The sequence below is a fragment of the Phascolarctos cinereus genome, unplaced genomic scaffold, assembly GCF_003287225.1.
Source record: "Phascolarctos cinereus isolate Bilbo 61053 unplaced genomic scaffold, phaCin_HiC Scaffold_2;HRSCAF=192, whole genome shotgun sequence".
Classification (NCBI taxonomy): Eukaryota; Metazoa; Chordata; class Mammalia; order Diprotodontia; family Phascolarctidae; genus Phascolarctos; species Phascolarctos cinereus.
In genome coordinates, this window is record NW_027555625.1 from 207,482,772 (window position 1) to 207,497,443 (window position 14,672).

The 14,672-nt window shown below is 37.9% G+C and overlaps 1 protein-coding gene across 1 annotated transcript in view; it reads right to left on the reverse strand.

Annotated features, from left to right (window-relative positions):
• Positions 1-11,272: 11,272 nt before the first annotated feature.
• BCO1 (beta-carotene oxygenase 1) overlaps positions 11,273-14,672 on the reverse strand; it is a 44,830-nt gene continuing 41,430 nt past the window's right edge. Inside the window, exon 11 of the mRNA XM_020992714.2 lies at positions 11,273-14,086. Within this exon, the coding sequence (XP_020848373.1) occupies positions 13,896-14,086 (191 nt within the window). The 3' untranslated portion in view covers positions 11,273-13,895. The remainder of the gene's footprint in view (positions 14,087-14,672) is intronic.

Below are 14,672 nucleotides of genomic sequence, written 5' to 3' on the forward strand. Positions count from 1 at the left end.
TTTCTTTCTTTCTTGTTTCTTCTTTCTCGTGGGTTCTCCCATTGGTTCTAATTCTTCTTTACAACATGACTAATGTGAAAATAGGTTCAATATGAATGTATATGTAAAGCCTATATCAGATTGCATGCTGTCTTGGGATGGGGGGAGGGGAGAGATGGGGAGAAAATTTGGAACTCAAAATATTATGGAAGATAATGTTGAAACCTAAAAATAAATAATAATTTTTTTAAAAGAGAGAATGAGGGGGCAGCTAAGTGGTGCAGTGGATAGAGCTCTAGCCTTGGAGTCACGAGTACCTGAGTTCAAATCTGGCCTCAGACACTTGACACTTACTAGCTGTGTGACCTTGGGCAAGTCACTTAACCCCAGTTGCCTCACCAAAAAAAAAAACATAAAAGAGAGAATGAGACTGATGACTTTGTGCAACTGTGGCTCACTTAAACCCAATTCATACACAGGTCAAGACATCATTCCATGATGGCATTGGTCCTCTTCGAAAACAAAGGACAAACAATATCTCAAGCAACCTCTATGTTTTGTCTGAAAACTGGCCCCATGCTGATCAATTAGTTATTGTTCCATGTTCCTTTAATGAATACAGGCACTTTGCGGGGAGTGGTATGTCTTCTTTCCTGATTTTAAGGAGTTACACCTGTTCACTCTTCCCCTCTCAACTTGGAAAGTCTCTTTCCTCCAATTAGAAATTAGATTACTAGGGGTGGAGCCAAGATGGTGGAATAAAAGCAGTAACTTGTTTGAGTTCTCCCCCAAAACCCTCCAAATACCTGTAAAAAATGGCTCTAAACAAATTCTAGAGCAGCAGAACCTACAAAAAGAGTGAAACAAATTTCCAGTCCAAGACAACCTAGACGGTTGATTGGAAAGGTCTGTTGTGCCAGGCTAGATGAGGAGCGTGGTTCAGCATGGGCAGAGCAGGAAAAGACAGGGCCTCAATGAATCTGGAACAGGCCTCAGGGGACTTAATCACAGGCAGCTGTGGCAGTTTCCAGACTTCTCAACCCCAAAACACCAAAGACAAGTTAAAAGGTCAAAAGGAAAGGTCTGTTGGACCTCGGGGAGAGAGGAGCTCAGTCTGGCCCTAGTCCCGGCACAGCCCCAGGGTGGCAGCTGCTTCTGGAGCTCTTGGCACACAGACTGAGGGGGGAATCGAGTGGCTGATCAGAGGAAGATTGCAGGATCTCTTGCTGGTGCTGAGGCAGGATTCTCCTCCTTTGCCCATACTTGGATGCACAGTTCTGGGTAGCGGTCCTGGGGCAAGAAGGAGTGCTGGCATGGTAGAGCTTGTAGTGGTGGTTGAAAGGGAATCCTCCTTACAGCTCCAAGGCAGAAAAGAGTCTTGTGGTTACTCATAGACCAGAGCCCAGGCCAGGAAAGAAGTAAACACCTTGCTCTTGATTGTACCATCTTGGAATAACTGAAAACTTACAGGTCCCTAGAAGTATCTCTGAAAACAGCTGCACGAAATCCCCAAAGCTTGGGACAGTACATTCTTCACACTGGAAGCAGACCCCTACCTTAACAAAGAGTTTAAAACTCGAGTAATCGGCTGGGAACATGAGCAAAAAGTGTAAAAAAAGGTCAGACCATAGAATCTTTCTTCGGTGACAAAGAAGATCAAAACATACAACAAGAAGACAACAAAGTCAAAGCTCCTACATCCAAAGCCTCCAAGGAAAATATGAATCAGTCTCAGGCCATGGAAGAGCTCAAAAAGGATTTTGAGAAGCAAGTAAAAGAAGTAGAGGAAAAACTGGGAAGAGAAATGAGAGTGATGCAAGAAAATCATGAAAAACAAGTCAACAGCTTGCTAAAGGAGACCCAAAAAAATACTGAAGAAAATAATACCTTAAAAAACAGCCTAACCCAAATGGCAAAAGAGATCCAAAAACCCAATGAGGAGAAGAATGCCTTAAAAAACAGAATTGACCAAATGGAAAAGGAAGTCCAAAAGCTCACTGAAGAAAATACTTCCTTAAAAATTAGAATGGAGCAAATGGGAGCTAGTGACTTTGTGAGAAATCAAGACATTGTAAAACAAAACCAAAGGAATGAAAAAAATAGAAGACAATGTGAAATATCTCATTGGAAAAACAACTGACCTGGAAAATAGATCCAGGAGAGATAATTTAAAAATTATTGGACTATCTGAAAGCCATGATCAAAGAAAGAGCCTACATATCATCTTTTAAGAAATTACCAAGGAAAACTGGCTTAAGGAGGGAATAACATACACACTCAATTGGGTATGGAAATCTATCTTACCCTAAAGGAAAATAGGGGGGAAGATGATAAGAGAAAGAGGGGAGGGGGAGGAGGATGATAGAAGGGAGGACAGATTGGGGGAAGGGTTAATCAGATGCAAACACTTCTGAGGAGGGACAAGGTTAAAAGAATAAACAGAGGGCAGGATAGGATGAAGGGAAATATAGTTAGTTTTTCACAGCATGACTACTATGGAAGTGTTTTGCATAACTACACATGTATAGCCTGTATCCAGTTGCTTGCCTTCTCAATGAGGGTGGGTGGGGAGGGAGGAAGGGAGAAAATTTGGAACCCAAAGTTTTAAAACAAATGTTAAAATTTGTTTTCACATGAAATTGAGAAATAAGATATACAGGCAGTGGGGTATAGAAATCTATCCTGCCCTATAGGAAAATAGAAGGGGAAGGGGATAAGAGAACGGGGGGGGAGGTGATAGAAGGGAGGGCAGATTAAGGGAAGAGGTATTCAGAATGCATGCTGTCTTGGGGTGGGGGGAGGGGCAAGATGGGAAGAAAATTTAGAACTCAAAATTTTGTGGAAGTGAATGCTGAAAACTAAAAATGAATGTTTAATATGAAAAATAAAGAAAAAGAAATTAGATTCCCTAATGTATCCTGGTTAGTGATTTTGTTTTAATTAATTGGTCTTATTTGATTAATTGTTTTTAATGTATAAAAATCTGTCTCCCCTATATTTAGGGTCTACCCTTAAGCTGAGGAAGATAACTGGTCCCAATTTGTTATACAGTTGGCATACACTGCTTAATAAATCATTATGCTTGGAAGCTCCAACCTTTGTTTCCTCAGTCATTTCATCTTTCACCCACCATACTTCTATGTTGTCTGATTAAGGGGACAGTCTGATTTGCCCTTCTGGCCTTTCTAGGTTTCAGACCCTAATTTGAGTCTTGGCAACACACTTGTAGAATTATCCCTAGATGTAGCTCCAGTAGAAAGTTGCTGGCCTAGCCCTTAGCTGGAGAGTTCAGCCAGTTTAGAATGAAAGTGCTGTTATTTATATTGATTAAATCTAATTGATTAGATTAATTAATTAATCTAATTGATTAAAAAATGACAGCACTTGGCAACAGATTGGATATATAGAGTAAGTGTAAGTGAAAAGTCAAGGATGACATGGAAGTATCTAGCTTAGGTGACCAATAAGTCACCTTGAATTTTCCCATACATTCCAGCAACCTAGATCACTGGCTCACCCCTGACTACTTGATCACCTAAATAGCTTACTTGAAATTCCCACCCCAGACTACTTACCATTCCTTAATCCCATCCAGATCCTTTCACTGTTCCTTTTGTATATAAGCATCAGTCTCACCCCCAGTAAGGTTCACTGTGAACCCTGCCTCCTTCTATTGGCATTACAGTAAAATTTACCCCTTGACCTGAAGGTTTGAGTGTGTGAATTCATTCTAGGAAGAGTCTGCTCTGTACCCTGACATTTGGGGGTTCCCAGCAATCCTAAACTGTCATTTTACAGATGAGGAACTGAAGCAAATAGGTTTAAATGACTTGCCCAGGGTAAAGCTGGGCTGTGTAACTAGTAAGTGTGTGAGGCCAGATTTGAACTCGTGAAGATGAGTATTCCTGACTCCAGGCCCAGCAATCTATTACTACACCACCTACCTGTCTCAACTGCTGGTGGACCTAACAGTAATAGGGAAACTAGGAAGAAGGGAAGGGACTAGGAGGAAAGAAAATGAATTCAGTTTTATACATGTTGAGTTTGAGATATCCAATAAGCAATTGGTGATACGAGAATGAAGGTTAGGAGAGATTAAGACTAGAAGATAAATAGATCTGAAACTATTTTCATAGAGATAGTAATTGAACCCCTAGGAATTGATAAGATCACCAAATGAGATAGTATAAAGGGAGAAGAGGGTCTGGGATGGAAACTTGGGGGATATCCACAGTTAATGCGCATGAGCTGGAAGAAGATCCAGTAAAGGATACTAAGAAGGAGCAGTCAGACAGGGAGGCAGAGGAAGAACCAGGAGGGAGCAGTGAAGGGGATCAAAAACTGCAGAAAGTTCAAGAAGAATAAGGATTGGGAAAAGGCCATTAAATTTGGCAATTAAAAGGTTTTTGGTGACTCTGGAGACAGCAGTTTCAGTTGAGTGATGAGATCAAAAACCAGTTTGCAGAGGGGTTAGAGACAAGTGAGAAAAAGGCAAGTAGAGGTACCTACTGCAAATAGATTTCTTTAAGGAGTTTAGCCAAGAAAGAGGGGGGTGGTGGGCAGGGTTAAGGGAGAGAAATATAAGATGACAGTTGTGGTTTTTTTTAAGGATGGAGGAGGCATGGGAATATTTGTAGGCAGCAGAAAAGGAATCAATAGATAGGGAGAGATGGAACATTAGAGAGAGGTTAGGATGATAGTGGGAGCAATCTTCTGGAGGTGATGTGATCAAGGATGCATATAGAAGGGTTTGCCTTGGCAAGGAATAGGGCCACCTGTTCGTGTAAGACAGATAAAAGAAAAGATAGTGGAGGAAAATGTCTGAGTTATGTGAGAAGAGGAAGAAGGGAAAAGGGAAAGCTCTTGGTGAATGGCCCCAGTTTTTTCATCAAAGTATGAGGTAAGGTTCTTCCTTGAGAAAGTAGTGGCGAGGGTACTGTGGGAAGTCTGAGGAAGAATGAAAAGGCTTGGAATAACTACTATGGTGAATGGAATAGTGACTCAATTAGAGAAGTGTAAAAGAATTTCCTTGCTGTAGTGAGGGCCCATTTAAGATTATGTAACAAATTTGTGGTAGATCTAGTTATCACTTTTAAAAAATTTTCTCCGGCTCTGTTCAGAAGTATGTGAATTGGAGCAAAGGCAGATGGTGGGAGTAAACCAAGACTGGGGTTTGGCAAAGTATGATTGATGATAGGCTAAGGATAATGCACAGTTATATAACTAAATAAAATATGGGGCAAGTGATCATGAATAATTTTGCAGGAAATCTACCAGATCAACAAGGATGTGATAAAGTGCTACTCATTGCAATTATGTGCAAAGGGAAAATAATGGCCTTAGTTTGATATGTAGCCTAGATGTTGAGAAAGCAGATTTCAAAAGGTTGAGGAAAAGGATAGGTAGGATCCCATAGATGAAAATTAAAGAGGAGAAGGCAACCTGTGAGGAATGGGAAAATCTTAAGGATTAAATTCTGAAGACACAAATGGAAACAATTTCAATGAGAAGAAACAAAAACAGTAGTTATCTGAAGGGATTGATAAAGATACATAGGGAACACAAAACCAACTTAGATTTTTAACTGATATATACAGAAGATGGAATTAAGGACAGGCAGCAAGATGAATGTAAGAGTGTAGCATAGTCCTATAAAAACAATAACAAAAGTGCTAAAGCTCAGAATGACCTAAGACTAAGGAGAAGAGCTATCAGTCAATCAGTCAGTATATGTTTAGTAAGTCCTACCTTATGCCCAAGTTAGCAATGGGAATAGAGATAAAAGTAAAATTGTCCCTCAAGGATTGTACAAGGGAGACAATATGCATATACATACATACATACATACATGCATGCATGCATGCATGCATATATGTATATATACACACACACATACATACATATACATATATATGCATACATAGACATATATATGTATACATACATATATGTAACACTTTCAAAGCAAATATACTATAAGGGGATAGGAGGTGCCCGCAGCTAGGGGGAGGTAGGGGAGAGTCTAGGAAACACCTCATGTAAGAGATGGGATTTTAACTAAATTTTAAAAGAAAGCAGGGATTTTGAGAGATGGAGGTAAGGCGCAAGTACTTTACAGGCAGGCGGGGTTGGCCAGTGCAAAAGCATAGAGAAAGGAGATATGTGTGAGGAATAGTACTGTGTGTGAGGAACAGTAAGAAAGCCAGTTTGGCTAGACCAGTTTGTAGAAGAAGGGATTAATATATAATAAGACTGGAAAGGCAGCTTGGGACCAGGTTTTGAAGAACACCAAATGCAGACTTTCTTTTTGATCCTAGAGGTAATAGACCTGTGCTTTAGGAAAATCATTTCGGCAGCAATGTGGAGGATGGATCAGTGTGAAAAGAGACCAATTGGAATGTTACTGTAATAGTCCGTGTGAGAGGTAATAGGGTTCCAGGTGAGTAGAAGAAGTGGATATATAAAAGGGATGTTTGTAGAGAAAGAAATGACAAAATTTGTAAGCTTATTGGAGATATGGGGTAAGTGAAAGTGAGGAGTCAAGGATAATATAGGTTATGAAACTGTGACTTGATAGTGGTGCCTGTGATAATAATAGGGTAATTTGGAAGAGAATTTCATTTTGGGGAAATAAAGTTCTATTTTGGACATATTGAGCTAAAATTCCTACAGGACATCCAGTTTGAAATGGCACTTGGGGATATGATGCCAGAGCTCAGGAAATTGGTTAGGACTGGATATATAGATCTAAGAGTCATCTGAGTAGCAATGATAAATGAATCCATGGGAATTGAGATCAATAAGTGAGTATAAAGAAGGAAAAAGGAAAAAGTTTCCAGAGCAGTGTGGGAATATAACAGATGACCCAACAAAGAAGACTGGAATGGTCAGATAGGAAGGAGGAGAAACTAGGAGAAAGAATTGTCATAAAATCTTAAGAGAGGAAACTGTATTCAGGGGTAGATGGTAGTTAACAGGAATGATAACTGAAAAAAGGCCAATTTAGATTTGGCAGTTGAGATCATTTGAGAGAGCAGTTTGACAACTGAGGGCAGCTTTGTAGAGAGCAGTTTCAAATGAGTTCAGAAGTTAGATGAGAGCTAGTGTAAAAGAAACGGAGGAGAGGAAGTGGAGACATTGAACGCAGACTACTTTTTCAAGGAATTTGGCTGAAAAAATGGAGGAGAAATATAGGACAATAGCTAGTGAAGATAGTAGGATCTAGCAAGGGTTTGTTTGTTTTTTGTTTTTATTTTTCGGATGAGGAAGATTTGGGTGTATTTGTATGCATCAGGGAAGGAGTCAGTATATAGGGAAAGAGTGAAGACTACAGAGAGGGAATATGGGAGAAAATGGGATCAAGTGGGGGGTTGGTCATAGTGAACAGGAGGACCATTTCTTCAATTTTTTTTTTTTTTAGCTATATGGGGGAAAAGAGGAAGATAAAGAAAAGCCAGGACTGAACTCAGGGAGGATGAGATAATGATCATTGACAACAGAGGTAAGACAGAGCTGTTCAGTTTTTATTTTGTTTTTGTTTTCTTTTCCAAGGAGAATGACTCTCACACTGGAAATGATGAAACAAAAATGACTTACAATGAACTCACACCCAAGATAGATAGAGAGATAATAAGAGAGCACCTAACTGACCTTAATGAATTCAAGTTACCTGGCCCAGATAAACAAAATGCAAATATTGTCTAATCATCATGAAAGCAAAAATAATACAGTTGGCATGTTATAGATGAGGAAGCTTGGCCTCAATTTCTTACAAAGTGCCTTTTTAAAAAATATTATTTATTTTTAACATTATTTTATTTTTAAATTTTGAGTTCCAATTCTCTCCCTCTCTCCCCCTGCCTCCCAAACCCAGTGACAAGGCAAGCAACATGATACCAATTATGCATGTGAAATAGTCATTTTTTAAAAAAAACAAGAAAAATAAAGGAAGTTAGAAAATTATACTTTATTTTGTACTCAGTTCATCAGTTTTCTCTCTGGAAGTGGATAACATTTTTCCATCATGAATACTTTAGAACTGTCTTGGATCATTGTATTGATCAGAGTAGCCAAGTCTTTCACAGTTGATCATCATTACAACATTGCTGTTACTGTGCACAATGATCACTCAGTTCTTTTTGCTTTACTTTGTATCAGTTCATATAGGTCTTGCTATGTTTTTCTAAAACTACCTCCTCATCATTTCTTATAGCATAATAGTACTCCATCACAATCATATGCCACATCTTGTTCAGCCATTCCCCAACTGATGAGCATCCTCTCAGTTTCTAATTCTTTGCCATTATAAAAAATGCTGCTATAAATATTTTTGTACGTGTAGGTCCTTTTTCTTTTTCTTTAATCTCTTTGGGATACAGACCTAATAGTGACATTTCCTGCATAATTTCTAGAATAGAGCACCCCTACTAAAATCCCAGCTTCTACAGGAAACAGTTTCCAGTCTCTCAATTCTACTGCCTTCCCTCTATTATTTCCTATTTATCTTGTATGTAGGTTGTATAAATACATATGGATACACACCTCTGTGTGTGTGTGTGTGTGTATTTGTTAGTTTATCATTCCCCTCCCCAATTAGATTGTGACTTCCTTAAGGGTTGGTGCTTGTTTCTGTCTCCTTTTGTATCCTCAGAGCTTAGCACAGTGTCTGGCACATAGTAGGCACTTAATAAACATTATTGATTGATAACATCTAGAAAAAGAAATAGTGATTATAAAGAAACCAAATCACTTCATCAAGAAAAGGTCATGCCAAATTAATTTTATTTGTTTTGTTGACAAGGTTACTAAACTAGTAGTACAGGGAAATGTTATAATCTGCTGAGTTTTAAAACTAAACATTTAATAAAATATTTCATACTATTCATGTGAAAAAGATGGAGAAATATAGACTAGATGATAATACAATTAGATGGAGTCCAAACTGGTTGATTGACAGGACATAAAAACTTCATTAATGGCTCCCTGTCACCTTCTCAGGATGGCTCTAGGAGAGTGCTGTGGGAATCTGTTCTTTGCCCAATGTTGTTTAACATTTTTAAACATTTCATTGGATTGGACTGGACAAAGACATAGATAGTATGGCTATTGAATCTGCGGAGGATACAAAGCTGGCAGGAATAGCTAACACATCAGATGACCAAGGTAAGATCCAAAAAGATCTTTGGAGGCTAGAATATTGGGCCAAATCTAATTAGTTAAAATTCAGCAGAGATACATTTACATTTAGGTTCAAAAAAATTAACTTTAGAATTATAAGATGCTACAGCAGTTTGAAAAATACTTGGGTTTAGTAAATTCCAAGTTCAACATGAATCAGCAATATAAAGAAGCATTAAAAAAGATAATTTGATCTTGGGCTATATTAATGAATAAGGAAATAAAAGTCCTTCTGTACTCTTCTCTGGTCAAATCACATCTGGAATATTGTGTTCAAATCTGGGTGCCACAGAACGACATTGATAAACTGGACAGTCCAGAGAAAGGCAAACAACATAGTGAAGAGTCTTGAGACCATATCACATGAGGTTGAAGGAACTGGGCATGTTTATTTTAGAGAAGATAAGACAAGGAATAGGGGAGAAGTGGACATGATGATTGTTTTCAGTTATTTTGAGGCTGTCACATGGAAGAGAGACTAGACTTATTCTGCTTGATCATACTAGCCAGAACCAGAAGCAGTGGGTGGGAGTTGTAGAGGCAAATTTAGACTTCAGTTAAAAAACAAACTTTCTAACAATTTGTCCAAAAGTGGAATGGAATGTCTTGGGAGAGAGTTGGCTCCTCGTTATTAGAGTTCTTCAAGCAGAGGCTGAATGACCACTTGTCCAATATATTGTAGTGTGGATACCTTTTAGGCATGCATTGGACTAGAAGATTAATGTTGTCCCTTCCAGCTTTAAAATTATTTGAGTCTATTATGAACTAAAGTTTTAGAGCTGAAAAATGAACATTTTTCAAACTGCAAACCAGCTTCTAAACTAACCTTTAACTTTTAAAAATAGCGCATATTGAGGCATGACTGAACACATTATGGCATATTATATAGTGGAATACTGGTAGTGGTTGTCCTTTGTTCTCGAAGACAACCAAAATAACATCACTATGTTGGAGTCAAATTACAGTGTGTCTGACTGTGGCTGATCAGACCAATATGAGCTTGGAATGTTCTACCACAGGTCAGGCACAAATAGTCCATATGAGCATTTGGGATGGATTCTCTAAATTTGCACATCTCACATTTCTTTTGAGCTACTTCAGTTCTGCTTTGCTTGTAGAGCACAGCACCTTCTCTGATGAGGGCGTGTCATGCTGGATGGTCCTATGCCAATGTCTCTCATGTCACATAATTCAAAAATTCTTCAAAGAGAAGCAGAATACTACTATGTTATAAGAAATGATGAAAGGGCCAGATTCAGAGTAACCTAGGAAGACTTGTAGGAACTAATGCAGAATGAGATAAGCAGAACCAGGAGATCAATGTGTATTCTAAAAGCAACGTCCTAAAGACAACCCTTTAAAGATTTAAGAACTCTGATTAATGCAATGACCAATCATAACTCCAGAGGACCAATGGTGCGTGCTACACACACTGTAAGAAAGAGGTAATAGACTCCAAATGCAGACTTTTTTAATATGGCCTATGCAGGGATTTGTCTTACCTAATCATGCATATTTGTTACAAGAGGTTTTTTTTAATGTTTTCAAAGTGGGGGGTGTGGAGTAGTGGAAAGGAAAGGAAACAAACTCTTATTATTTGAAAAAATATAGAAAAATCTTAAAGCCCATGTTTAAGTGTAATGCTTCCAATAAAAAAACATAGACCAAAGACTTTCATTTTTGGTATTAGGTATTATAAAAAACTGTAAGACTGAGGCAGTTGTAGCAGTTTTTTTCTGTCTTCTGAGCCAATAATTTTGACCTTATAGTATGAGCTAAATTAGGAATGACCTGAGGTTTCTACATAAACTTAATATGGTTATTGTTTCTATATAAATTTGAATTCAGTTGAGTGATATCATTACCCTGTGAAGTAATAATAGAATTTGACAAAATTTTGGGAGCATTGTTATGTATTTCATGGTGGGGAGTGGGGAAGGACAACTTTGTTCATGGTTTAGCACTCTTTCGATATGTTGTCATATTCATGATTTGGATGCCCAGAAGGCAGCTAACACCCTCAGGTTCTGGGGTAACCTATATATCTGCAGTACTAAAACTGGTTCATAGGTAGGGTGTGCTAGTAAATGTTTAATAACTGACTCCAAAAAAAATGTACACATGAAGTCCTTTAAAATTTAATTTGCAATATGAACATTTTCCTTATCACTTTGAGACCATACAATCAACAAGACAATAAATCAAGCCCTGATTTGTAGCATTTGCTGATTTTTGAGGTGTGAATACTCACACTGAAATTTTAACAATTCTGAGCTATTTTGAACTCACTCCAGCACACCGTTGTTCACAAGCCTCCACCTATATCCTTAGCTTTAATGTCAGTCAGTAGACACAAGTAGCTCAAAGCCAAGTCATTGACTAAAATGGTATAGTAAGAAAAGTAAAAACATTTCCTTCCAGAAACCTAGGGCACAGTGTTCCACAAATACATCAACATCTTTAGGAAGGGTAGGCGTGCATTTGGAGTGTAATGGTAGTAAAATACAAATATAGGGTACATATGGGCCAAAACAACTCACATCTCAAGAGCTGAAAGGCCTCAATATCCTTTATCTCATCATGGAGTTCTTCAGTAGGCTCCCTCTGGGCACAGTGTCTGCTGGTGGGTTACTTAGCTGGCCTCCCATTATCTACCCCTCTTTATAGTTCATTCTTTATTGCTACAGCTAACTTTCTCTTAAATGTATAACCAATTCTCTTTGCTGTCAGAGGTCCCTCCCCTGAAAGCTTTTTGAATACTGCCTTTCTGTTTCTGTGTCTGTCTGGAGAATGTGTATTTCTTACTGGTCAATTATCCTCTTAGGGCCTGAATTCTTTCTCAGCTGCTGGTTCCTGCCTGAATTGTGTCCAGGATTGTGACCAGTTTTCATGCAGCCAATCCTAAACTTGCTTACTAATTTCACTGAAGAAAATGTTCACAGTTTATAAAGGGATTATAAGGATTACAATTAATGAATTTGTGATTGTGATGAATCTGTGATTACATCCTATGGGGGAAATCAGTTGGTCAGGGACCAATTTCTGCTCTTACAATGAAAATACTAATATTTAAATAAGAAGAATTTTAGTTCTGTTATTTAATAGCTATTGGACCATAAGTAAATCATTTAATATCTCTAGGCCTCTATCTTAAAATGAAGAAATTGAACTAGTTTATCTCTAAGGTCCCACTTCAAAATCTTATGTTTCTTTATCTAAAGGAAAACAAATTGACTTTAAACAAAAGATATCAAATAATTCTGTTGTGTCAATTCAATTCTTTCCAACCAACATTTATTAAATGCCTGCTAAGTACAAAGTCTAATGCTTCAGGGCTGGGGATATAGAGATAAATTACAATTGCTGCCCTCAAAGAGGGGATGCACATGTATGCAGATAAGTGTGATACATGGGAAAAGAGTGATAGGGACAAGGGAAGATCTAAGCAAACAATTCTTGAAAAATCTGAGGAGGAAGAGAAACACTTTCAGTACTGTCCAACTCCACTATTCCACAGCCAAAGACTATGAATCTCTCTTCACTTTCTCCAGGCCTCAAGGTGAATGTGAAAGGTGTTGGCTTTTAGTAATTAACAAATTGTTTGGTTGTGAATAGAAGTGAGATACAAACATAATTGCAATCATGATTAAACAAATGGGAACTTATCTACCAAAAAACCATTATTAGTGTATGGAGTTTGTCAAAACTCATTTACTGAAACTGAGGACTGAAGGTACCTGGAAATTCTACTAATGGAATTCTTAAGTGACCGTGCATCAGTTTCCTAATTGTGTAGTTTTATAAAAGGAAACCTAACTAAAAATACCAGGCCAGCATTTAGGAAGGAGAGAACCTCTATTAAGCCAAGTACTTCTTTAACAAATTAAAACATTTTCTTTCTGATAAATATTTGCATGTTCCTCATGGGTATACCCTTCCCTACCATAATAAGTAGTATTAAAATGTTGCTTTAATAGAGTATATAATTTATTTTAGTGAAAATTTTTGTGTAATGGTTGCTCAAAATAAAAAGTTTTCTTTTTTCTTCAGTGCTAGGTACATAGTATTCACTCAATAAATATTTGTTGATTAATTTCAAACCAAGGCAAAAGAGAGGCAGTATGGTATATTTGAAAGAGAATTGAATTGGACTGTATCAGGAGAGAGCTGCATTCAAATCCTGTCTCTGATACTTACTACGTGCATGACCTTAGTTTTCTCATCTGTAAAACAGAGATAATAATAGTACCTACTTCTCAGAGTAATTATAAAGATCAAATGAGAGAATGTACATAAATGCTTAACAAATTTTAGAGTACTATCTAAATGTCAACTATTGTTTTTTTAACTAGACTTGTAATTTTATTGGTGTGGGAACCCCCTGCACCAGTGCAGGTTAGCTTCACCCATGAGCTATAGTCTTATAGGGTTTCCCCTGGCATTAAAACTTAAGTGTCTTGCTCATGGTTACTTAACTACTATGTGTCAGAAGTAGACCTTGCAAGCCTTTTTGACTCCAAGGCTGACCCTCTGTACACTATACCATGCTGCCTCTAATTGTTATTATAATTTAAATGAAATGAAATGAAGGACATTGAATGTACCATCCCAAGAACAAAAATCAAATAAAACTGTACCAGGTAAAGAAAAAATTTCCAGGCTTATGGTCCTATAAGATGCCACTCAGTTTGTCTATTCCCAAATATCAAAGTAGCATCACTGTAGGCCAGTCCATTAGATTAGCTCTTAAGCACATTGTCCTCTGGCTCTTCAGGAGAACCCACAGAGGGAATGAATAGCCCGTGTAGATCCAGGTGTATCTCTGTATCAATTGATGCTCGAGCCAATTCTGTAAATTGTTTTGCATCCAGTATGAGTAGAAAAGGTAGTTTCTTGGGGTCACTGGAGACAATCACTGACAATATAATACCTTTAAAAGAAAAAAATAAATTCGGAAAACGGAGGAGTATTTTTTTCTATTTCGGAAATGAAAAGAATCTTCATTCATGCTGACAATCTAAGCCTGAGAAAAACAATGGGTAACCAAGACTTAAATCCAAAGAAGAAAGCTTGTAGGCAAAACTTGGACTTTTCCTATTTTGATTTTCAACATTCAAAGCAGAAGAATAACCTTTAGGTTGGCCATCTTGGAGGTTGCCTCTTTAATATGAGGCAGGGACATAACAATACTATCTAATGTAACTTTGGAATACTTTTGGGAGGTCTGATTATGATTGGCTCAGAATAGCTGCAAATGTGATTTTCCTTGATTGAGTGTTGAAACCCCTATTGCTACTAGCATGTGTGCTTCTTCATTATCTGCCCATTAGGAGAAAAATACAAAGCATCTAAGGCATTCCACACAAATGGTTGGAGAAGCCCAAGGCTGGAGGTCTATGCTTCAGGCCCAATGCCCAAGACAGAGCTTCCTAGAGGACGTTTCCTAGTTTCTGTTTTGGAAGTATGTTTAACTGGATAGAAGGAAGTTTGTGATGTGGTGCTACTCTTGTAAATGA